The 26,995-nt window shown below is 35.8% G+C and overlaps 1 protein-coding gene across 2 annotated transcripts in view; it reads right to left on the bottom strand.

Moving 5' to 3' along the window:
- Window positions 1-26,995, bottom strand: part of TLL1 (tolloid like 1) — a 123,173-nt gene that overhangs the window by 15,641 nt on the left and 80,537 nt on the right. For both annotated transcript variants that reach the window (XM_062493689.1, XM_062493690.1), the window contains 8 exons: window positions 25,410-25,525; window positions 19,926-20,028; window positions 18,656-18,772; window positions 17,589-17,734; window positions 11,480-11,675; window positions 9,867-9,992; window positions 7,443-7,603; window positions 4,350-4,530 (listed from right to left, as the gene is read on the bottom strand). In XM_062493689.1, the coding sequence (XP_062349673.1) occupies window positions 4,350-4,530; window positions 7,443-7,603; window positions 9,867-9,992; window positions 11,480-11,675; window positions 17,589-17,734; window positions 18,656-18,772; window positions 19,926-20,028; window positions 25,410-25,525 (1,146 nt within the window). The remainder of the gene's footprint in view (window positions 1-4,349; window positions 4,531-7,442; window positions 7,604-9,866; window positions 9,993-11,479; window positions 11,676-17,588; window positions 17,735-18,655; window positions 18,773-19,925; window positions 20,029-25,409; window positions 25,526-26,995) is intronic.

The following is a 26,995-nucleotide window of genomic DNA, read 5'->3' on the forward strand; positions in this document are numbered from 1 at the left end:
AGAATAAAATAATGGACAGAAGGTAGAAAGGAGACGTGTTGGAACACATGTGAACTACAATAACTACTTGTACATAGTTAATCAAGGATGCAACTGTTGAACAAGCCTTCCTCACACTTCATAATTGAGAACAGACTTTCTGTCAAATTGATTGCCCAGTTTAAAAAATTGTGAAAAAACACCCAAACAATTAGTTTGTATTAGTTACAAGAACAAATGTTTTGCCATGTAAAAACAAAGCCATTTGTTACGCTGACAGATGGACATGAGTCCCTCCAGTTTTAAATGGATACTTTCCTTCTTTTCTCATTTCAGTACTCAGAAAAAGGAAAGATCCTTTCTCAAGAAAATAATAGATTGAATCATTCTGAGGACAAACGGTCGTACCTCTGAGACCTTCAGAGGCCACCAGTCTGTGAATAATACGTACTCAGCCTGAAGGGACCTGTAGCAAGTCCTTGCAAAATTCAAAAACAAAAATTTTCTCTTTGCAGGCAGCTTTCTTGTCTGTGGAAAAAAATGTACCAGGATGGCACCAGAGATGAGTTTGTGTTCAGGGCTAGAAATATTCCAGCTTTCTCTTTTTAAATGATCAATGAATCACCACCCAAGAAAAGACGTCCCAACAAACCTAATTTCTACATTACATCAAAACCCATGCATATTTTGAATGTTTATGCAAAGAATCAATCATGTTTACTTAAAGCTGTAAGCCTGAAAGTTACGATAAATGGAATCAGTTTAATGTCAAATGATGACTAATCGTTAGGCTATCTTCTCAGAAAGATCACTGAAAAATAAATAAGGTTATTTAAATATATATATATATATTTATTATTATATTTTTGGAGTTATTTAATACTTCTCTTGTTTTACAGGCCCAGCAGAGTGCTGAGTCCTGCAGGGACTTACTCCTAGGTCTTGGTCTTATAACAAAAGCAGGAGACAGAGGAGGACAGGAAAAAAGAGAGAGGAAGAAGAATAAAAATCTAAGTTGGGAAGTTTTTTGTTTAGAAGCCTAATATCCTATTCCAATAAGTCTTAATAAAAGTTTTGTTTTTTTTTAAATAATATATAGTGACCCACTTGTTTTCTCTCTTTATCTGACAAACTTGATTCTAAGAAAAACAATAATGTCTCTTTAGACCAGCTAGATCCCTGCAGATATCTAACTGAGCTTTCTTCAGAACTGTCCCATCAAATGTAAATTTTACAGAATGCTGAAAAAAAAATTTTTCTCACTTTCCAGCAGCACCTGTCTGGCTATTAACACTATTTTACAGCCAAAAAGATAATTACATGTTGTCTTGTGTCAACATAAATACCTTCCTAATGCAGGTCATCTGTTACCCTATGTCACTGTTTGTTTTCACAGTTTATCACAGCAGGTTTCAACCACCCAAAAACTGCTTTCTGTCAACTAAGCTGGAGCTGGGCCACGCGTTCTCATGTCTAGCTGTGGTGTAGAATACACCACCAAAACAGTTGCTGACTAAAAGAAGTTCTTTGGCTGTGCTGAAGGAACATTTTATGGTTCCTAAACTTCACATCAATTTAACTTACCCACTTTTCTATCTTGCTGAGCATTGCATATGCTCTTTGCTGGTGAACAGAGTGCATGGTGCTGTGTTTTACTTACACTTTTTTTTTCATTATGTATGTCTTTATAACTAAATGTTTACACATCTACTGTGATTTAATTAATTGGTAAATGCCTGCAATTGAGTGTCTACCCAGACATCATTCTAAAATTATTGTATTCTGAAGATTAATATAAACAGGCAAAAAACCAACACTTAATCAGCTGAAAAATTATGTCATCAACTCCCAAGAGTCAAAATACTTGAAGTCTCAAATCTGTTTTCCACTGACAGATCAATACTATATTATGCCCATATTAAGGAATTCAGGGATAAGAAAGTAACAGTGATTTCTGACAGACCTACTACGTCTGATTAATTATTTGTAGATGATATCTTCTTTTTAGATACTCTAAGTTCAGAAGTTTGGTTTTTCTCAAGCATTACAAAATTTCTGTTTCAACAAGGAAACTGTGTCAAACAGAAAGCCAGATGACATAGAAGAATGGAATCTGCTAGAAATTAGAACAAATGGAAGATAGTTGAGAAAGAATAAAAATAAAATACTGATACTATATTCAGATATTTGAACTCATATGAAATGCTGGCAGGAATACATTATGAAGCAGTCAGTAAATTTATATACTTACAGAGTCAAAGACTTCTATATCAAACTTTTTTTTTTTTTTTAAGGATTAGATATATACTATATCTAGGATACATCACACATTTCTATTCATTAAAAAGCGCTTTAGTTCAAAATTATCCCTGACTAAAGAATTTATTGTGTGATCAATGACATCGCTTAAACATTTGTTTTTGCAATTAGTTTGTGAGGGAAAGATAAGAACATTTCATTCAGAACTGAAATACACAAAGGAAGTCGACATTAGTTCTGAAGAATTACAACCTGATGCTTTGTAATCCATGACCTCTAGTCCAGTCTTTCCCCAAGATACAGCATGGTTGGAACCCACTCATTTAAAAAAAGTCACTTGAGCAAAATAAATAAACACATATGTGAAAATGAACTATTATTTTAATGAAAACCAAAATTTAACTGACTATAGATAAATTACCAGGAAGTCCAGAAAACACAACCTCTGAACCACACAGCTTATACAAATTGCTATGCTATCATTGCCAGTCTTATCTGAAATATCTGTAAGATCTTAAAAACATTTAACAAACTCCACTTCCAGTTTTCAGAACTTGAATATGTCAATATTTATTCCTGTAAAAAGTCAAAGTATGTGACAATTCCTGGCACAATTAGACCTACATAAAATGACTAGTTGTATGCTTCTAGGAAGAAGCTCTGTTGTGTGCACAAATGTATTTTTAATATACTACAAGTAATGAGTAAACCTTAAATGCTTCCTGATAATGTAAATCATAAATTTTAAAGAAGTGTTGCTATGGGTAAAGATAGATCTGTGGAAGATTATGGCCAGAAAAATGTGATTACTAGGAAAGAGATATACTTAAAAGAGATCAAAGGTTTGCTATTGCTATTCATCTTCATATGAGACAAAACACCTTTTTCTTTCTTATCTTTCATAGTTGCTTAATAAAATCATCAAAATAGTCATAAGAAAATACTGCAAGTCTAAACTGTTTGCCTTGGTAGATATTTTTTCACTTTCAAAACCACACCCCTTACACACTATACAGAGTCTTATCAGTCCTAATTATTAGTTATTAACAGTAACCAGTGAAATATCATTTCATTTCAGTTTTGATAAAATATTTTAAGCAAGTAAATGCTAATAATGGTAGTATATTTTAATATATACTAAGTGTTATCAGAATTCTCCAGATTCAGATTTTTCACTGCCGTAAAGAAATCTGGGGCACAATTCAACTCCCAGATTCTTCTGTTTGACATCTGGTTTAGGGAGGTGGGCAGATGGGACTGGTGCTTTGTGCTGTTTTACACAAGGTAAGATGCTTGTCCTTACGTGTGTGTGCAAACACACAAGAAAAAACACAAAGCAAACTTTCCTACAAACACTGAGCAGTCTCCTGCCAGAGCCAGATTTCTATATTCCACTCTCAGTGGATAATTGCAGGGGCCACTGTTGAGCAAATATTTCCTCACACCTTAAGCTTCATTCATGCTTAAGTTTATTCAACAGTCTAAGTCCTTATATGATATAAACTTCCATCGCTCTGATCTCCCTCAATAAAATTACACTCATAAATAAAATGACACCGTTTTTTTTGCAAGATCAAGATCTTAAACCCTGTTCTTCTGCAAAGCATTAGAAGTGCAAAGTTTGGCACAGATGTGCCCATAAAGTTAAACAAATGCTGTACCACAAAGTGGTAATTTCACAACAAATGGAATATATTAAGAGACTCGAGTAGGAAAAAAAAAAAAAAGCACAGACAGTGTGCAATTCATATCACTTTACAACTGGGATTTGAAAAAAATAGCCACGAAACTCAGGAAAAAGGAAACCAAATAAAAATATAGAAATACAGTAAATTTTCTTTTGTCCTCTATATCTCACAAAGTTTACTTTCTTCTGCTGTTATTTAAGTATATATAGATATGTTCCATATATTTTCTACAGGCATTACAATTCAGAATGGTAGTTTAAGACAGGAGAGTACTCTATTTTTATGTAAATAATGCTAATTCAAAGCTACCAGGAAAGCCATTAGCAAAGAAGCCACTCATTTTCATACCAAAATTGTGGTTGCTCCACCTAGTCAGTGGACACCCAGAGGCACTTACAGGTATACAAGGGTACTTTTCTATACCTGAGAAGAAGTGTGCCTTGAAGCCTTTTTTTGAGACAGTGTTGTCAGATCGAAACTCAATTCGCATGTTGTTGTACTGAGAGGTGATAACTTCAGGCACTTCTGTACCGCAGAATTTACCATGGAGCTTGGAATCAGAAGAAAGGCCACTGCGGATCTCCACATAATCATACTTGCAAACCTGAGAATAAAAAGAAAAAATATTCGGCTAATCAAAATAAAAGCATGGAGCTGTTTACAAATGCCAGAATTCTGATTGGTATATCTACTTTTGCTGACTAACAAACGAACAATATACTTCTTCACTTTCTCCTGATTCTGAATGTGCATGTAAATTCTTACATTTGTTGATTTTAGGTAAGAATATTTATTTTAAGGTCACTAATGCACAGCTATACTATGAATTACGTTCAAACTTATGTTTTTAGAGATGCTGGCCTGTGTTTGATATCTAAATTTCACATGCTTAGAAGCACTTCCACTTAATTTCAAAACCAAACATTCCATTGACAATTGACTAAAATCTAGAAACACTCACCCTAAAAATTATACCTGTGTGCTATAAATCACATACCTCAAACCTACAAACCTTCTACTGCTTGCATCTCAAGGACTTATTTTTTTTAATATTAATTTCCACTTAGACACTTACGAGGTAAGTTTTCATCATTATAGATTTAAGATATATTAATTTATTATCAAATAGATAACTTTCCACTATTAAAACCATTCAACTTTCATCAACAGTAGCATAGCTATAATTTGGAACAGGATGCATGCAATTTTCTTTAAAAGGTTAAAAATAAAGTAATATAATGTCATAAAAAAGCCTTATGCAAGGCCTATTTCTCATTATAATACTTTCAGTGCATAATCCCTTGGTCAACTTAAAGCCATCCACCCAAAAACTTCTAAGCTTCTTAGGCTCAACTATCAATCATTTAATCAAAAACATCCCAGTTGTCTGCAATTAATAGCTTAAGAGAACATTGGCCAGGAGGATTCATGCAGAGCTTATATTGGTCCATTAAATCCAAATCGTATTTGAAAAAATTGCATTTTCTAGTCAAAAAAGTGCCAGGGGAGCTGGAAGGGAACAATAGAAAAGGTAGTTTTGGCGTTTGTTGTTCTCTATGAAAAATTGTCATAATTTCCAGTTTGTTTTAATATAATACATTGAAGATGCAGATTAAACTTTTATTGTTACCAGTATAGTTTTCACACATGGCAGAGTTGAGAAGTGACCAGCTCAGTTGGTCTTTTTGTACAGTACAAAGAACATAAAGATTCATAAAACCTGAGTTACTGCCACATGCTGATCTCTATTAATTGGAAGACATTTATAATAATGCATACAGTTTTCAAATATAGCTCACTACATTGATAAATCCCACAAATTTCAGCAATATTATAGTAGTGAGTTTTTATGGTTGCATAGCTTTAGAAATCAAATGTAATTTCAGACAGGTCCAACGTCCTCTATACAACACTGCACTGAAAAAAATGTACAAGTCAAACTGCACAATGTGTATGCAAAATACTAAAATTGTAAGTGCAAAAGACATATGTCTATTTTTACTATAAACTTGGTCTTAAATGGACTTCCTGTAACAAATTTTTAAAAATAGAGTACTTGATAAATGTATATATTTTATGTCTTCACTCAGACAATATATTAGAATTTTCCAGATATTATATGTTTCTTCTGATTTTTCACAGGCATTTATCCTTAGTACTAATATTTAACAGTATGAAGCCAAGATTTAGTAGCACGAGATGATCAAACTCCAGTTCTGATTGTTGAAACAGATTTAGAACTTTTCAATCCGTTATGTTACATGTCTTTTACGACCTTAGAAAAATTATTTAACTTCATTCCATGCCAGGTGTTTTCCCTGCAAATCTTGCTCATTTACCAAGAAAGTGCAAGAAAAAGGTTTTTATTACTTGTACAAATTGGTAATTAAATTTTAATTCTTTGTGACTTTTAAGTTTTTATTACATCTCTTGCAGTTCTAGTAATAATGATTATAGGACATGAGTGTAATGTATGTATCGTTTAAAACTGGAATTTCATGAACTTGAGAACCCACTCCAAAAATTATGGGGAAAAAAAAAAACCTCACATTGCTGCCTCTGAAGATAATATTTATGTATTTTGGAGAAGCCATGGCTAGTTTTATTCTTGGTTATAAATTAAACTCCAGCTTTTGTCTCTTCAAATACCTCTGCCCAAAAGGTGGGAAATCTTTATATTAAATACATTGCTACAAATTTATTTAGTCAGAAATAACATTCTGGGATTTGTGTTCTTAATACCATGCAAAGAATGTGCACATAAACTCAGTGGTTATAGCGTGCTATGGCTGGAGCGTGGTGAGGGAATTCAATGATATGACAGAATCACCTACACAAAGCAGAACAAAAGCTGAAAAGGATGTTGAAACCCACATTTTAGTGCTTCTCATCCAAAAAACACTGCAATGCTCACCACTTTGTTTAAAACTGTAAGGAGCATCCTTTAGCACATGGAGGGCTCTGCCCTGCTCTTCCTCCTACCTGGGCAGAAGATCCCCCATGCCCCGAGGGCTGCCCAGCTCAAAAACTGCTGCTGTTCTATTATGCCTTATTTCTGGTACTGCTTGTTTCAAAATATTCCCCCTGGTAAGTGTTTAAAATGCTCCCTCACTCCACCACTAACCACGGCTTATGTGTATTATTTGTAGTCAGTCTATAAAGATGATTTGGTTTCTCCAGATTTTCTTCTCTTGAATTCTTTCCAATATGCTTCAGCCCCATTTGCTCTGTTTTATTTTGTTGATAAAAAAGTCAGCTGAGACTCAACAGAGAGCATTTTTTAAAATTTCTCGTAATGCACATACATTTAGATGATTCGTAGAAGAGAGCTATTCTTTCCATGTTTGTTTTGAAAGAATCCAGAAACAGTCCCAAAACGAAAACAAGAATATCCATGCTTATTGTCAGCATATGAACGGTCAGCAAGGGTTTTATAAGACAATATCTATTTTCAAATGCTTGTGAAACCATTTAGCGTATAACAGACTGTGCAGCTCTTTGTTCACGGTTACTTACTTCATTCCCTTCTAACTCAAAAAACTCAAACTTCATTGAAATTCGGTATTGCGTCGGGGCAACCACCTGCCACACACAGTTTTTGTTTGGAGGATACTCTTTTGGCCACCCTGGTGTGGTTATAGTCCCATTTAGTTTTGTCAGGAGTCCTCCACAAGCAGCTGTAAAATTAAAAGAGAACATCATTTCTTGACTGACAGTGCGTTTTACTATAAACAGAATCACACTGAGAAGAATCAGTCCACTCATAACTTATATGCTGCAATGCCCAGACAGACTAATCAGACTCTTGCTTTATCATGCTTGGTGCAAACAAAGAGAAAGACAGCCCCTACCTATCTTGAACAGCTTGCAGGTTTGTGGGCAGAGATAAGTTTCAGGACTACACAAGGCGTTATCATATTCATTCTTTTCCCTTCCTTCCAGAGACTCTGGTTATTCTCTTATAGCCTTTCCCATGCAAGTTCTCTGACCTCATTGCCCCCCCCACCAAGACCTTGACCACCCCTCTTCTGACAGAGGGATACTTAAGATTTGCTTCTCTCCCTGATTATTGATGCAGAATCAGCCCTACCTGTCTCAGCTCATATATCAGCAGATGCCTCCCATAACCTACTAGATAGGGTCACTTCTTTGAAAGAGCAGTCACGTGCACTTCAGTCACAATTACTTTTGCTGAAGGTTGGATGTTCAATTTAAAGAGAAAATGCCTCTTATTTCCAAATATATGCCAAATCACCTCCATAAAACAGAAAAATACTGTACTACGTTCTTGAATGCATTTCAACTAGCAAAGGATAAACTCGTTAATCTTTTCCATCTGTGCAATTTTTTTTTTAAAGGAAAGTAATGGGATTTAGAGAAGCTCTCGATCACACTCTGCTACACTGATACCATTACAGCACTGTGACAGCACTGGAAATCATCCACAAACCTCTTTGCAAAGAGGTGAAGGGGGGAGCTAAAACTTAAATGCTCTCTGCTAACACTGAATGCTTTAAAACCTGGCTATTCCAGACTAGCTGATGATCTCACATACTGCATCTACTCCGTCTAACACAGCTGGGAGAATTCACTAGTTACTGTGTCAAGGCTCATTTTGTCAACTAAGACACACACCAGTGTTTCTCCTGGTCCCTACTTTTCCAGGCAGCACACTTCTTGGTATACATGTAAAAGTAATCTGATGGGGATTTGGTGGACTAAGACCCTGGGTCACACCTCAGTGTATCTAAAAAGACCAGACATCAGCTTAGAGTCTGCACCCTGATGATACAAGCTGTCCCCTCAAATGATCCAGTCTGGGTCAGAGCAACTACTGCCAGATTTTAATTTCTGCTTTTGAACATTGCTCTATTGATCCTTGAGGCAAGGGCGGGAAATGTAGAAATAGTGAAAAAAGAAAATCTTAACGCCTTCTAATATGCTGCCATTGATGGAGACTTGGCTTAGAAGACCATAAAGCAAATTTCTGTGCATGCCAATGCTGCAGTGAAGTATAGGGCAAAGTTTCTGACCTAGAGGGTTCTACTCATGTGTGAATTAACACAGCTAGCTCATCTCCCAAAGGCCCAAACTATAATGAGGAAGCAATGTTCACAGTGAGTACACAGTAATTTTGATTCAGCAGTCCCAAGTACTATCTACATACAGTGAGTGCCACCTCAGCTGGAACATGTACACACTTCTAGATTTAGCTCAGGGTTTTTGCTCTATGCTGCAGTGCAGTGCTCAGAGCAACTCCTTTGACAGAGCTGCTTTACTGTTTGAGTGCAAAGAATGTAAGAATGTATCTCCTTTCCATTTTTCAGTGGCAGAGAGAAGAGTATTCTAAAAGACTGGTAATCTTCTCTAGTATTCTGACTTGAGTTAGCAAGCAGACTAAACTCAACTCCTTACATAAATCTGGGACAGAGATCTAACCTCTGTCTTCATGCACCCCCTTAAACTTATTTTCTTTCTTTCTGCCTAATATGCACACATCCGAATAAATTATTTTTCCAGTTTTCTCTTTATTAAAGGTGAGGGAGGAAAGACCTTGCTCTTCTAGACCCACCAACTTCCCAGGCACATCCCAGTCAGAAGTGCTCAGAGGGGTAGTTAAACACTCTGAAACTGAGAAAATGGCACATTAACTCTGATTGCAATTATCTCCTTGAGAGACTGTTTTAGGGAGTATGAAGAGTGTAATAAGTGGTTTGCACCATCCCTGACTGACTAACAGCAAAATCTGCAAAATGAAATTGCTGACAGACATGGGTCGAAAACTGCTCTGGCATCACTACCAAAAAGACAGCACTGGTTTTCTGGGTTGGGCTCCATGAATCTCATGCTGCTCAGACAGAGCCTAAGAAACGTTTCATTAAGGCATTGGCACTCTGAGAGCTTTGAGAGCCCATAAAATAGCAATAAAATACACTGTACCTTCACAACTCTTCTTGTCAGGACCAAGTTCGTAGCCAGGATCGCAGGCGCACTGGTAACTGCCCAGGGTATTCACACAGCGCTGCTCACAGCCACCATTGTCAGGTTTGGCACATTCATCTTCCTCTGCCAAGACAGGGAAGAATGCAAAAATGTGTTAAATAATTACCTTCCTCAGCTGTAACTGCTGGATCAACATTAACCCAGAAAACTGCATGCATGCCATTGCAGGATGTACTACATAAAACACTATGGGTTGCTGACTAGAGGATTTCCAAATGCCATGGAGACCTGCAATGGAGAAAATAAAAATTTGTCCTTTGTAGGGTGTGGGGGTTTTTTTTATTTTTTTATTTTTTTTTTATTTTAGGGTTTGTTTTTTTTAACAATATCTACTGACAGCAGCAGAAATAATTTATAAGCAGTTTGTGTGCAGCATACAGTAATTCAGGCACCCATAATCTAAAGATTGCACAAAGTATTGAAGGAAAGATGGAAAATCCGCAATAGGGTCACTTGAAGGGCTCTTTATCTCCCTCAGAATAAATCTGTACATTATCCTGAATTCATACTCAAAAACAGATTAACAGAATCCTCAAATCCTAGGTTTTTAGTCTACTGATATTAAAAGGAACAAGATGAATCAGGGCTGGGGGAGGGAGAGGAATTGTGTGTTCTCTCTACTAGCTCTGAAATATACCCATGAGATTTATTACTTTAATGCTGGAATACTGTTTTCTTACACCAGGACAAGTAATTTCTCAGGGAAAAAAATCAGAGCTCCTACTCTCATGCCTGTAGCCTTCAAAGTCATAATTGTCTACAATGAAAACTATCAGTTAGGACTAGAAAAGCCATGGTTTCTTTTCAAAAGACCAAAAAGGTTTTCCTGGTGGCATGATCTGTATTTCAGGTTTCACCTTGGCCACACCACTGCCAGTGGCTTTAACTGTGCCACCAACAGCATTGCGTGCAAATTACAAACTTTCCATGCATCAAATGCTTCAGGTACAGCTGCACTTGTACAACACCCTCCTCTCCCCAAAAAGCATCCATAACTGAAGGAAGACTACGAGGTTATTGCTTAATAGGATTTCTGATCTGGGTTTGTTTTGCTTTTTTCCCTGCTTACAGAGAGTAATAAATTTATAAAGCAGAGTAATCAAGAAAACAGATTAGGAAAAAACTGACAAGATTTAGACAAAAAAAAAAGAAAGAAAACTTAAAGAGGAGGAAAAATAAGCACTATTTCCAATAATACTGCTTAACTTTATATTTGATAATACAATGTAGAAAAAGTGCCACTTTTTTATAAAATTAGATATGTTTCAGAACTAAGTTGCTTAACTGAACCTGAAGACAGTAGAAAGTTATGCTGAATATGTTCCTTCATTCTTTGGACACATTTGACTAGTATATTAAAAAAAACCCAAAAACGTCTATTGCTTTTTTTTTTGAATAAACTGTATGCCCAGGAAAAAATATTCTATAGACAATACAGTCTATTAGAAAAAAAAGATTGAGAAACATTTTTAACATCCTTTCATAATTTTTCTAATCCAAGAAGAAGTGAGAAGCTGTTCATAACTTCCAAAATATGTTTTAACACTTACCTTTAAAAAAGTTAGCTGCAAACCCTGCTTTGTTAACAGTTCCATCAGAAACAAATTTCATCCACAGGGTATTAGAGGTAGATCTAATGTCTTCTGGCTTGTCATAGCCACAAAAGTGACCAATTAAAGGACTGTTCTCATTTGTTCCATCTCGGATTTCCAAATAGTCATATGCACAGTTGTCATGTCTTTCAATCTGTAAAACATAATTTTCAAAATTACCTACCTGAACTTGACCGTAAGTATCAAATATCAGTCAGATAATGAACAGAATTTAAATTTTTCAAAATTAAGGTTAAGGTCTCTGTTTGGGATTCAAGCACCAGGAAGATGAAAGAGCATCACTGAACGGATTTTAACTACATCTGTTTTCTACAAAAAAAAAAAAAAAAAAAAAAAAAAAAAAAAAAAAAAAAAAAAAAGAAATTTTACTAAGGATGCAATAGTCTAACTGTCAAAAAAGTAACTAAAAAAAAGACATGCTTACCTCTAAGCTTCCTAGTGTTCTGTAAAACTTCTACTCTCATCTCAAGTAAAGTCCTCTTTTCTCATGTACACTCAACTAAAGAAGATTAATGGCTCAGCAACTAAACAGGTCAGAAATAGTCACTGTTTTAGCAATATTAAAAAGCTCAATTTTGATCAATATGGTAAGATTTTTAGAATCTCCCTTCATCCTCCAGACAGAGCAAAATTTTGCACTTGTTACTGTTCACTGATGTTGCAGGATGAAGGTGAATAACTGTGGTGTGTAAGGAATTTGATGCATCTGAAGAATTAGATCCAGACGCACCTAAAACGATCAGCTCTTTAGTAGTCAACAGAAAAGAGGACAAAAAGAAAATCAATTTTCTGTGGCTGATGTGTTTAGTTTCTCTTGCACAATTCCTGATTTCAGGTGTCCTCTTTTGATTTTCTGGGTCAATGAGTCAATCTTGATTGTACTGATGGAGAAACCTACTGAAACCAGAACAACTGAAAATTACCCTTTCCATTTAAGCTTTCTCCTGGATGATACTCAAATACAGACTAATATGTGAGTGGGCATGTGTGCAAGTCTACTTGAGTAGCAAGCCTTGTGCTCTTCAGATAATAGTATTTGCAGAGTCAACCAGAATGGGAATTGCACCAGAGAGGAAAGCAGTAGCAGCCCACATATGATCTTGTCCAGAAGCTAGATAATTTATGATGCTTGTCTTTATTGAGAGTGTGTCTTTCTCAACAGAATTAAAAACCCTCTTAAGCTGGGTCATTTTACTGCTGAAATACTTCACATTGCTAAATCTTATTTATAGAAGAACTAACTAGATCCAAACACTCAAAAATAATTCCTATAAGAATACTCTTGTTCAATGAACTGGCTGAATTGGGAGAGGCAAGTTTAAGAATGGAGAGGATGGGGAGGGTGACAGGATCACAGTCAGGTAGAAGGGCTGGAGAAAGCCTCTAATCTAATTCAGCACACCCACATTCTGTCAAATCAATAAAGAAGTCTGAACTAAGCCCGGAGAAACATTTTACATTTTATCTTGAGAGTTTTTCTTCCACCTAAGCTTCACAGTAAGTAAAAGTACCCACTTGTTCTCTGATCTACTTGTGCATCATGACCAACATGAAGCTCAGGAATCACCACAGGCTAAGGAGCTTTCACTTAGCACATTAAGATTTCTTATGTAAGTGGGAAAATTGGGGAGAAGGAGCTGTTTTATTTTATGCCATTTTAGTGTCATTAAAATATGGCACTTACACACAACATTAATCTTCTTTCCAACTTTCCAATTCTTCAGCATTTACATGCATAATTTTCTCCCACCCATTCCTCTACCACAAACCTTACTGCCATTTACTGTAATTTCCTAGATGTTTGCTCAGGAATTGCTTTGGGACAGAGTTTGGGAATAAATGAGGAAAACCAGGAAGATTTGGGATGCAACCACCTATTGCTGATTTTAGTGGGAACTGTATGTAACTAATGTAGCACATGAGCACTGCAAAGATTTTGACAATACCCATTCCAAATTTTCATTAATCTAAATAATAAATTCATAACATCATATTCCAATTTGAAACAAAGTCTGCCTTGTTATCTCAGCAAAAAATGAGAAGTGAACGGGTCCAAAGCTCACTACTATCAATGAAGGAATTGTGCATTTTTCCCACACATCTGTGGTCATTTTGGTACTCAAGACATTTAATTAACATCAGTTTTTTCCATGTTTCCATTTTTTATGGGCAATATGGAAATTATGATTATCCACCAGCCCAGTGTGTCTCTAAGTTTCATGTGCCAAATTTCCATTGAGGTGATTTTGTAGTTTATTTTCTGAGGATCACTTTACTTTGGGCAGAAGAGAACAGCTAAAAATAGATTTTGTACAGGAGTACGTTTCTAACTTCCTAAGACTATAAGAATCAATCAGCTTGCAAAGTGCAATTGAGTTTCAAAAAAAATCATTTGATAGGTGGCTGCTCTACCATATTCATATATATTTACTTGACTACTAGTGCAAGTGACACCAGTATTGTCAATGTTAAGGAATTAAAGTGTTACACATACATATAACCTAACAGATAAGTACTGTGGTTCTGAGAAATAACTGGTACTTAGTAATCAATTAAAGAAAATATTTTAAGATGTGTTTTTATCCATATCTCAAGTTTTAAGGTAATGTGGTATTACCATCTGGGAACACTACTGTAAAAAAGTCTATTATACTTGCAACAGTCTCTTATTCCTCCTGCTTCCCCCTATATTTTCTGTCTATCTTTCTTATTCTTCCTACTTCTTATTTGTTTCTTGAGGGAAATCTCTTCCAGTTAATGAAAGGACCCTGATAAATTTGGTTGTAACTGGACAGACCCCATAAATCTTGTTCACTGGAGTACTAAAATTTCAAAAGATATTCATATGATATTACATGTTGATGATAAGAAATACGTGGAATGTTAGCAAATGAAAAAAAATAAAACACACATAACTAAAAGTTTTTTTACAGAAAAATGCATTTCCTACAGGAAACTGAAGGATAACTTCAGCTCCTGAAGGCCTTGGAGGAAACCTTGAATTTGAATGGCACTGGAGAACTAAGCTGATAAAATGACAGAAAAATTACTAAAGCAGGCACATAAGAGCAGGAAAACATTATTAAATCTCCCAGAAAAACGGCAAGCCAGAGACATTCTCTACATCCCTTCTCAAAACAACCACCTCATAGGTAAAGAAAAAAGGTTTAGAAAAACAACAACAAAACCAACCAAACCAAAAAATCCCAAATGAAAACCCACATAAAAACAAACAAATGCACACTCCAGAATACCTTTGTTTTATAGCACTCCTCCAATAGGAAAAAAAATGAAGATAAAATATAAAAATTACAACAGGAAAGCAAACAAAAAATCCCCCTAAAACCGAACCAAAAAAAAAAAAAAAACAGAGAAAAAAGGATATGAAGGGCAAATCTGGTAAAATCTCTTCACATTATTCTTTTGTCATTGTTATTTTTTTGTTCATGAAGTCAAACTGCAATACAGGTAAACATATCTGCCTCAGAGTGTAGACTTCAGTCATAAAAGGTAGCATATATGCCTAGAAAAATCAGAAGATCAGATATGTTTTATTCCCCAATTTATGTAAAAATAATTTAAATGATTGCTATCAGCACAGAGTTTAACAAGGTCACTCAGTTGAGGAAGATTCATGTGAATCTGCTCTACAAACCCTCTGGATTGTGTTAGCTGGTGAGACTGCTTGACAAAACAAGTTTTTAAATTACAAAAAAATCAAACTAACTAACCAAAAACCCCTGCTAATTTTCAAAGAACTATATTACAAAGGTGCCTGTAACAATGAAAAAGATGTTACCAGTCCCAACATCTCTACACTCACACAGACAGTGGAAATTATAGCAGCCAAATAAGAAAGTATAATCCTGCACTCAGTGGAAAATGTGTTGCCCACAGCAGGCAAAACAAGATGACTCAGTGACACAGTTTGAAATTCTCAGTTTCCCTAGTGCTTTCACTTCAGAATGGAGGTTATTTATACACTTATTTTTTCCTAGTATTACATAGGGATAATGAGAATTCCTCCTACTTAACTGTACCTTTCAGAAGATAGAGAAGTAATTTTCTCACAAACACGCTGCAATAACTCTCTGGCCTGACATTTACTTTCTTCTATCTCAGCTGGCACCAAGAACTGTGATTTTTAAACAACTTCTTGTTTTACTGGGCAGTGCACCAAGGATTCAGTCCACAGAGGGACTCAGTATCAAAAACCAGAACACCTACCTTCAAGAACTGGGAGCAGAAAGGGAAATTGGACCCACTGGTGAATGTCCAGACACTCCAGAGCAGCTCCCAAAGCAACTCCCATCCTCAGCAGGGAGCCCAGTGGGCGAGCCAGTAAGGGATGTCACAAAGGCAGATATAGCAATCTTGTGCCTGTCTGGGGCCCCTCATTTGATGCTCAAGGGGACCTTGACACTCTGGAATTACAGCTCACACTCTCCCTGGAAAAGTATTTCAAGTCCCTACTGTTGGAAAATTTTATTTTTTTGTTTTCAAAGCACATGAATTATAAGCCCCAGCTCGAGACTGTCCCCTGACTATATTTCTCCTCAATTTCCTCTTTCTTCTTATGAGGTGTTAGTCCACATGTTTCACCTCTAGAGAGTGCCATAATACTAAACAGCCTGGAGGAAAAACTGGACATTTCTCCCTAAGGCTTAATCACTTGTCTACTAAAATGTTCTGGTTTTTTCTGGTCCTTTACTTCTAGTTATTTCCTGTATGGTAAGGCACAAGCATGCCATCTTCATACTTGTAAATAGTCCCTAACTTGGTGACTAGAAAAAGGTCCTGAAAGATAGGGAGAGATGTAAATGTGATTCTCCCAGAGGTGATACTGAACTGAGGTCAGTTCAAGTGATAATGCATCACATGTGTAGACCATTGCTGATCAACTGCATCCAGACCAAACATTGCAGCAAGTCTCTTTTGCAGAGGAATAGGGCTATTCCCCTTGTCACCACATTAAAAGATGCTGAGCACCAATAGCAGACTAGAAAAGCTCCATAACTAGTCAGTAAATTATATAAAATGTATTCAATGTATTTTCAACGGGGCTTAAATAAAGAGACTAGTAAGTATACTGTGGTAAGTAATCTTGAACCAGGTCATGCAGACTCAGAAGACCTGGGGGAAGCTGATCTTGTCTGCACAAGAACTGATATTAATTCAGGGTGGGTTTTTTTTTAAAAAAAAAGGAAAATTAATTAGAATTTATAAAATTATTAAAACATTCATAATTGCTGATGAAGTTCTAATCCCTTATTGTCTCACAGTCAAATCTTTCTACCAGTTATAGCAAAAATGTGCCATAACCCTGAAGTCTGTCTGCAAGACTAAAGTGTCAGGTTGGAAATGATAGCTGTGTTTACTATACCTGTATTTATATCTATGTACAACATAACGCAAAAAATGTTTCGATTTTTAAAAAGTGTTCTTCATGCCCCTACTGCTGAAGCATATTGAATTAAAACAAATTAACTCAAAGTATGGTACTAAATTAATCTACAAAGTTCAAGTCGGTGGATAGCGTAGGAATAAAACAGTTAACCACTGTTTAGCAATGTTTTGCACAGTGCAATGTACACGAAAAACACACAGGTATGATGACTTACCACATCTTTTTCCTTTCCTTACTAAATATAGGTTTGTGATATGAATATTAGTTTTAGGGCTTTTTCCTTTTCAAAACAGAAGCCAATTTTTTTTTTCTTCAGAGATGCGTTCCTTTTTGACAATAGGATTTAGCAAGTCCTGGTTATTTAACAGAATATTGAAGTAGCCTTCCTGAGTTGGATGTTGTACTCAGTAAAATGCTATTATCTTCAGTAATTTAAACATTCTAATTAAAATATTAGAGATAACATAAAAAATACCTTTAATTTTGAAAATTTCTGGGGAGGGGAAACTTTCATGGGTTCTGGAGTTAAATTTTCATAGATAATTCTTAAATTCATTCACATGTTTAATAAATATGCCCTTAAATTTCACTGTCACTTAGCCAATAGTTGCTTGTCTGAGATTAGGTAAAAGGTTTTACCTCAAATGCTTGAAAGGTTAATCCTACATTGTAGTTTTCTGACACTGTTATTTTCCACACACATTCCTTCATTGGTCTGTAGTCATCAGGATAATTGGGAGACTGGATCTGGCCTTCATTTTTGTGGATTTCACCTCCACAAATAGCTGATGAAAGCATAACATTTCACTGTCAATAATGACATTTTCTGTAATTTCCCCATGCCCAAACTGACACTATGAGCTTCCATTTTTAAAACTAATAACAACATTGTTCTGGAAAATGCATAAATCTACCAAGGACAAATCATTGAAAACAATCAATTTAAACCATTATATGTACTTCAGTTAGCAAATATAATCTAGCATTTTTAATCGCTCTAAACATGTCTACTGTGTTGAGAACAAATTTGAAATCATGGATAATCTGAATCTATAAATTTTACAGAATATATTTAAACGGTCAAAATAATTAAATTTTTTTCACCCTCGAAATATACTTAATAAACATTCTTCTTTAATATTTACTAAGCTTCAGAAAGAGACAAATGAAAGCAAAATCTCATATTTTATAATTATCTATGCATTTTAATCTTCCATTTATCCTTTCAAGCTTGCAGTTTGAAGAAATAGCCAATATAAATTTAAAAAATATTTCCACAAAAAATACAGCTTCTATTTTAAATAGTGAATGTTTACTTGCTAATATACCCAATGTGCATGGGCACCTTTTTTAATTATTCCCAGAGTATATGGAAAATATAAGACAGGCTTTTCTGAAGGATAAACAGAAAACAGACAGAGAAATCTTTACAAACACTAAGAACATGCATATTTAAGTTAAGTAAAGACGGGTAAAGAATGTTTATGATTATTATCAGTGATTTCTGTGTAAAAGAGCTCAGCTGAAATCCAATGACAGGAGGAGTTTCAAAATGCCCCGTCTAGCAATTTAGTACCTAGTATCTCTTACTGATAAAACACTAATTGCATATGTTAGTTTTGGTGGGGAATGACTAATATCCAAAGACATCTGGTTAATATCTTTCTTCCATAATCAATTCATTTTTAATGCCATAAGAGGCTTACCTTCATAAACTGCTGCAAAACCTTTCCCAACCCAGTTGCTGCTGCTGCGGAACTCAATCCACATCCTGCTGTCAGTGGACGTGAGGACTTCTGGCAGTTTGTCACCACAAAACCTGCCTAAAAACATGCAACCAGTAACTGCATTTTCTGCCGCCTCTGAAGCCAAATGCTGCAAACATTTATACAAGTGTTTAACATTATAAGCAGGGGTAGTGGAACCAACTCAGTGGAACTATTCATACGCTTATGGTCAAGCACATGTGTTTCTGCAGATCATGACCTAACACACAAAGATTTTATTATAAAGCTCTCAGAACTTTTTATTGCAATCAGGCTCACAAGTCTAAGTATAAAACCTTAGGGGAATTAATGAAAAAAAATTACTCTTAGAGATTGTTTCTATATATACAAACACTTGCATTTTGGAAGGGGAAGGTGAGTAGTAATCTTAAGAAAGGAACACAGTGTAGGTCACTGCTCATTGGGCCTAAGTGCCAAAGATATTTAAAATGTAACATCTAAATGACCTATTTTACATTACCCTCTTAAATTCTGCCTAGGTAGGTAAAATTTCTGTTTTTCTAGTTGATAGGAACAGGAGAAGAGGGTAATTACTGTCTGGTCTTAACTGTCTCTTCTTTATTTTCTGTTCAAGGTCAAGAAAATAGACATCCCTGTTAGAGACCTGTCCTTTCTACCTGGGCACTAGCATTACAGGAAGCAAAATCTTCCCACCAAACTTGTCAATTAAAATAGGATGACTGCAGCTTATATATTTCAATAGCAACTCAAACTTAATTCATTATTGCTTTGCATGTCTCTTCTCTGCAAGACCAGGGAAGGACACACAAAGAACAAATAGAAGCAGTCTACTCTTATCTTAAAGGTACTACAGGCACAGAGCTCATAAGAACAACTCTACAGCAAGTGCATGTTCTCATCACATGACCTATGAATTTCCCGTCACAAGCTCTACAGATTTGTCTGTAAACTACTTCCCTATCTCTCTGGAAAAAAAATTTAAAAAAAAATCTTGTACATTTTTCAGTTGTCATCTTTCCACACTTGCAGCTGAATAATGGCAAGCTGCAGTGAAAGGAAGGATTGAGGCTTGAAGTCAAAATCAATTAGAGGAGTTCTTTCCCATCCCCAAGTTGAGATACATTCTAGACACCTAAAACCCAAGATGTCTGTTGTGGGTTCAACAGCAGGTCCACTGAGCCCAGTGAGTGTGGTACCCTGGACAGTGCAGCATTTAACAGTTGCATACCAAGCAGAGAGGATTTTCTCCAGTAGCCATCTCTTACTTCAATATAGTCGTACCAACAGAGACTGCTCTTGTAAAGGTCCATGGTGGTAAAGTTTAAAACGATCTGCAATCAGAGGAGAAGGCCTAAATAAATCGTGTGTGGCAAATAAGAGAAAAACTATCTCAACAACATTCTGAAGAATTGAAACCAGAGTGGTCACCTGTAATGGGATTCCAACTATTCAGACATTTAATTAACCTCTCCTAAATTATTTCTTTGGCTAATTAAAGTTTCTTGGGAACATTAAAAGTTTATTTTATTTAATCTTATAAACTTGAGGAGATTCAAGACAAACTACTCACATTTAACTGCTCACAGGGAGTTTTTTACTGAGAAATAAAAGTTTGAGAATGCTAATTAGGTAAAATATTAGAGTAATATAACCATGTTACTTGATAATGCTACTGTCAATTCCTCTTCCATTACATTTTGACTACAATCAGCACTGACTATAATCAGCTGCAAACAAAAAAAAATTTAAATCATTGTTTTATTTTGGTTTGTGCTTCTCCTACTGTTTTGACAAGATATTTTACCTTCAGACATATAAATACTGACAATGTTGGACAGTAAATATTTCAGAATTTCAGAATATTTCAGAAATTCTGAAAGAAATTTCACTAATAAGAAACATTATACAGTCGCTTAAGATTCTTAATTAAACTATAATAAAGCTTTTTATACAGAGAACTGAGTTCTGCACAATTCTGGAACTTTTGAACTTGGACTCCCAGTGTTATTGAGAATATCTGTAAACAGGCATATTTTCAATACTTATTACAAGGACTACTCTTATATTAAATTACATTTTCCCTGTTTTAGAAATATTAATCATAAAGTGCCATAAACGTATACTTCTAACACATTAATAGGATTTGTCCTTATCACACAATGACATAATAGCTACAGTTTAAAGCCTGACTGGGATAGTCTTAGCATCATGTCCTGCAAATGCAGGGATGATTCCAAACAAACAGATTAAAAGTTATTTGTATATTGTATTATAAAATCATTTCCAATTAATACCTTTTTATTGGATTTAGGTGTATTTGGAAAAACAATTAATCTTCAGAATCAATTCCTCAGCGTACATAAATATTTCAAACTAACCAAAATTCTTCTCTATTCACGTTTGACCATAGAATTGGTATTATCTTAAGCTTTGATCCTAGAAACTCACAATTGAAACCTGCCATTATAAAACAAACACAAATTGCCACACAGTAGCAGACACCTCACACTGCAAAAAACATACCTCCATGGCAGCCTATGGAACAGCTGTGAGTGTCAGTTGAAAGGAGAGGTATTTACCCTTAGTCCAGATGAAAGGGAAAAACATTTAACACCATAACTGCAAAAATGAACCCAATCAGATAAGATGGTTTAGTTCCATCTCAAACTTCTTCTCACATGCACTCTTTCATGAATATTTAATCCATGGGACATTTTGCCTTTATGATTCAGGCAGTCCTCCAGGAAGATTTACTGAAGAAGTAAATGCACAAATATTGCCAGAACTCCAAACCCACATATTTACCATGAGAAACATAAAGAGCTGGCTAAAAGTAAAAATATCCATGTGCTTTACTCTGCTTCAGTTTTTTAATACATTTCCAAATCCTATTTCAATCTACTTCAGAGGATGGCAGAGAGATCATTCTCTTGTTCACACAGCAATTCTCTGTCCTTGGCAGATATTTTTCCTTCAATTCTTCCTTCAAATAAAGAGATCGCACCAAATACAAAGCTTTGGTTCTCCTCAAATCATCCACTTTGCTGTTCAGATTCCCTCTAAACTCCTACCTTCTTTTTTTCCTCAAAACATTATTAGGTACCTCTGTATTTAGCCACACTGTTTGGAAAGCCTGCTGCCCTCATCAGTCTTGCCCTTTTCCAGTCATGCCAACTTTACCCCCCAGTCCGTGCAGTCAGAGAGGATCACAAGGGGGCCCCTTTTTCTTTGCCCTGATGAGATGCAGACAGCTGCTTAAACTAACCCAGCTGGCCCTGCTGCAAGCAAGCTACAGAAGCCACAACCTATACCTGCTTCATTGCTTCAGCTCCTTAGAGCCTGAGAGGTCTCTCACCAGTCTAGCCACAAGTTTTTCTTTTTTCCATGACACAGCTGAAACCTCAGATTTCCTCTCTGTTCTTTGTTTGGAAATTCACCTTTTTCCAAACCAGGAAAAGTTGCCAGGATAGAGCTGGGAAATGGATGGTTTCACTTTGCTGTGATCATGTCAATGTCTCAAAGGGCTGCTATCTAAATGGAAATGGTTAAAATTTAATGAGCCTCCTCAATGGCCCCTGATTTTGAACCTGTATGAAATAATCTTCACAGCCTTTTCTCACTCTGACATGCCAAGGTATTTGATGATACAGCAATTTCTTAACACTGACCAGAATTCATTAGCTGTATATAGGCAGAACCCCCAGTCTGTCACAGCATGATACCTGGTCATGAACCAAACAAGTTAAATATATTTAAGATTCTGATTTGCTATTCTGCAAAGTATTAAATAGAGCTGCAGACTTGGCAGAGCTTATTCCAGGGGACAGGACAGCTGAGAGGCTTCCCACGAAAAACAGTCAATGGGTATTTGTCAGCACAATTAAAGAATTATTGATTACACAGCAGGTGCGATTGTGCTACTGCAGCTTCCAAGTGAATAAATATATCATACCTCCTACTGCCTGAGAGAAGAAAGCACAAAATATACAACAAGCATCACTAATACCAACGTTTCTGTAGGTGGCATTTTTTACCCATATCAATCAAGGATTTTTCTGGCCTATTTTATCTTTCATGTAAAACATTAAGGAAAATTGAAAAGTAGTGTAACCTATTCAAAAAGGCAGATTCAGATAAAACACTGGCACAGTTGCAACTCTCCCTATGCCAATAAAATTTCTACACACCAGAAGGCAGGATTCACCCTGGCTGGGGGCATACAGCATTAATAACACCATCCTCCCTCCGAGACTTTTCTGTGTATAGATATATTGAGTAGAGCTTTAACAGCTACAGTTTACCATGTAATCTTAAGTCTTGAAAGTAGAAGGTATTTTGCTAATAAGAACACACATATTTTACATTGGCGTGGCAATTTATGATGCCTTGTGAATAAAGGGAATTCTACAACTAGTGCATGACACCGTAGTGCATGCCAGCCTTCATTAAATTTCTGGGCATCAAAGATGAGAAGAGTCCTTACGTGCAGAAAGAAGCATGGATAGAAGTTGTCCAAACCATGCTCATACAACAGAATTCTAAATCTCAATAAATAAATAGAAAAGAAGTAGGCAAAGCCTTTTCAGTTTATTTTTAGGTGACTAAAGTGCTCACTGACCTTTCAGAACAAGACATAATTCACTTACATGTACTCTAATCTCCATACAATATTCCTGAGATTTATCAGGACCAAAGCAACAAAGGAACAAAAATTTGAATATAGTTTCCTTTTCCCTTCATTACATGAATGTGTTATCATTTACTGAGAAAAATTGAGATCGAGTAAAATGCTTGTCCAAGGTATCATGATATATGCATTAGTTAAGATTTAAATCTCATGGTTGTAAATAAGGTTCTTTATCTCAAGGCAGCCAGTATCCATCCTATGGGAATAGCACGGACAAAATAGACTTTTTGACACAAGCACAAGTATAATTTACTTTATTCTTCCTGAACTGTATGGAGACTAATGAGTTGAAGGCATTAACAGTGCCCTATGGACATGACAATTTCAACTCGAAAATTCTTCTTATTCTTTTTCCCCATTTGGAGCAGCAGGTAAATAAATTAGCAAAGGAGCCAGTCCTCTCACGTTGCTTCAACACAGGGGCTTTCCCCATTAAGACTTTTTCCAGTATAATACAGCTTCAGTAGTGGTTACAAACTCAAGACTATTTTTTTATTATATTAAAAATATATTAATATTACACTGGTGTCCATATATAGGCTTACACAAAGTTGGAGCATGCTATAAATATTTAAGCATCAACACTAATACATTAGGATTTTTTTCAAGAGCAAATAACTGTAGGTGAACACACCTTTATATTATGTAGCTGTGGAAAAAAAAACCCTAAGTTTCTGTTATCACAGTAATGTCTAAAACACAACACAAATAATGGGGACATAAGTTTACTATCTTGAGCCATTATCATCCTGTGCACAACCATTTTTTTATTCATCTCTTCATTTTTTTCCCCTGACAACCTGCTGAGCCACCCTTTTCCTCAGAGCAGAGTGTTTAGTGTTCCTCCTGTCTCTAGCCCTTGCCCAGAGGAGGGCAAACACTCTCCAAATGACTTTGCTTTCATTCCCCACAGTGGCAAATGCCCTTACAGCTCCTCAGGATCTATTAGAACATCAACAGTATATATTCTTTGTCTTATTGTTTGTCTCTACCTGGACCCTGACCTGAACAAAACATGGAACAAAGTGATACAATCAGGAGGAAAAAAAAAAAAAAAAAAAAAAAAAAAAGTCCAATTTATACTTAGTGGGAGACTTCTGACACAAATGACTGAAATATCTGGGGGAAGTGCTGGGTCTTCCTATTTGAAGTTGCCAGTACTGAATCTGTTAGATTCTATATTTCAGTCTTTGGATTCTGTATTTTAATCTTCAGTATCTGACTGCTTGATATCCACCACTGCTTCATGTAAGGAAACCTACATCCTTTTTCCTGCATATTTTGTCTCAGCTGAAGCTTTTTATCACTCCTTTTATCACTGCCCTTATTTGTTTTGAAGCAGCCTGATATTTGAGCCAATAATTTAAAATAAGATTTAGCTAGCACATTTTGAAAGTGTACACGAGAAGGACATGTTTTGTTTTCACTAGGATAGCACACTTCTCTCTCCAAACTGCTCTCACCAAGCCTATTTTTTCCCCACTCTTTCCCACAAAATTGATTCCCAGAAAGTAAAACTATATGCATTAGAACCAATTCCAGGGAACGCCCACAATGACACTTTCTTTACTCATGTTATTACAGCTTCATTTTAGAAACAACTGATTGAACACTTGAAGAATTTCCTTAGTTATAGCCCAGCTATCAGCCCCACACAGCTCAGACAGCTTGCCTGAGCCCATGCTGGAAAATGGACCATTCAGGAGCCTGAATCACCTCTTCTACTTTTATATTGAATGATAAGTTGAACTAGGAGCCAGTTTTAAAGGGAATTCATGGTGTAAACATACTGCAGATTAAAATCATGCCTTTATTTCACAAGGACATCTATTGAATTGATGATGTGGTTCTAATGTCACAGATCAAAGTAAAGTCAATAGTACATAGCCTGTGGTCCCATTTTTTATGATATACAGTTATTTTCAATTAATATACATCTTTTAAACTTAAACAAAAAAGCTAAATAACCTCAGCATTTTACTTTGAAAATAGCATCTGTGTCTAGCTAAAGGAACGCTAAAATACCTTCTCTCCTGGGGTCACAGAGATTCTCCATATGCAGTGCGTGTAGGAAGGATAACCATTTGGAAATCCAGGAGAAGAAAAGTTGCCTGTAGAGTCTTGCAGTGTTTCTCCACAGGCTGAAAGAAACAAATTATAGTAAAAATATAAAACTTAATGTGCCTAACGGAGAAAAATGCATCTTTCCAATATCTACTCGGAATACATTTAACTCACTGCAGATGCAGAATGGAAAATAAACTGGTTAGTTTACAATTTATTCAAAGCCATGATTTTCAGCCAGTCTGACATTCATTCAGTTTTATGCAGGATGTTTTTATTCCGTGAACTATTTCACTTGTGTGCTGTCCGCTGACATAACCAAAATTATGTCAGTCTTAAAAATATCATTGCTGTCAATCAACTGCAATATTATACATAGAACTTTTTTGGTAATTAAAAAAAAAAAAGTTAGACATCCTGTAAGAACTAAAACAAATGCTAGCCAAACATGAGTTGCATCACGCTGAAATTTTGTCAATGGTTTCATTTAATTTAGTCCATTACCCACATGAAAAACTGATCTGACCTAAACTCACTCATTTATGTTGGTATAGAAAACTAAATCCTGTTTTTGACAAAGTCTCTTAGCAAGAGTAATTTGTAGAGATTTGAGCTGTAAAAGCAAAGCAAATATAAAGTCTTAAAATACCAAAGGCTCTTATATTCTGAATTATTGAATCTTTTACCACCCTTCTCTCACCTGTCAATTATGCTGCTAGATGCTGGTGGATGCTGGGTAATAAATTGTCTTCGCACGAGAATTGTTGGGAGTTACTGGTGCTCTCCACCACTAAAACTGATTTTGGTAGGGTGTTGCACCTTAGTCAGTCATCTTTTGACCTTAATCAAATTTTTTCACCAACTGATTTTGCAGATGCGATAAAAGATATGAATTTGATATTATCTTAAGACCAATAGTGTCAACAGATCTTCAGTGCTTTCAAATAACAGGGCTACCATTGCCAGCGGGTGAACAACTGTGTCATCAAAATGTCAGTGAATTATAAATGTTCTGGAAAATCTTTAGATAAAAGAGGACAAAAGGAAAGGATTTCTTACTACAAAGACAGACAACACACCTGTAAAGCCTGTTTTGTTAAAATGCATCTAAGATGTGATTGGACAACTGCACTGTTATATCAGGTGTAAATTACATTCAAGGCATTAAATATGCTCTCCAGCACTCAGATGGTTATCATGATGAGGAGAGAAAGGAAAGATTGGCATGGGCTTCAAGAAGTGTGATGGCTAAAGCCACCACCACGGTGTCCTTTAGGAAAGAAACAGGAAAAAAATATTTTCCTCCCTTCATTTAAAAAATGTGGTTTTATCCTTAAAATGTTGCAGGCAGCCACAGCAAATGAAATTTCAGCGCAAAAGGCACAAAGCCTTTTCAATGAAAAGGCTATATCTGTTATTAACAACAATTTCTTTTTAACACAACAATGAATGCAAAACCATTGAAGTTGCAGAGTCTTGTACTGGGTTCCCCCAGAGCTGGTGAGCAGTGTCATAGCTTTTACAGTGCATAAGTAAAGCACTTCAGA

This window comes from Cinclus cinclus, chromosome 5 (genome assembly GCF_963662255.1).
Source record: "Cinclus cinclus chromosome 5, bCinCin1.1, whole genome shotgun sequence".
In the NCBI taxonomy this organism is placed as follows: Eukaryota; Metazoa; Chordata; class Aves; order Passeriformes; family Cinclidae; genus Cinclus; species Cinclus cinclus.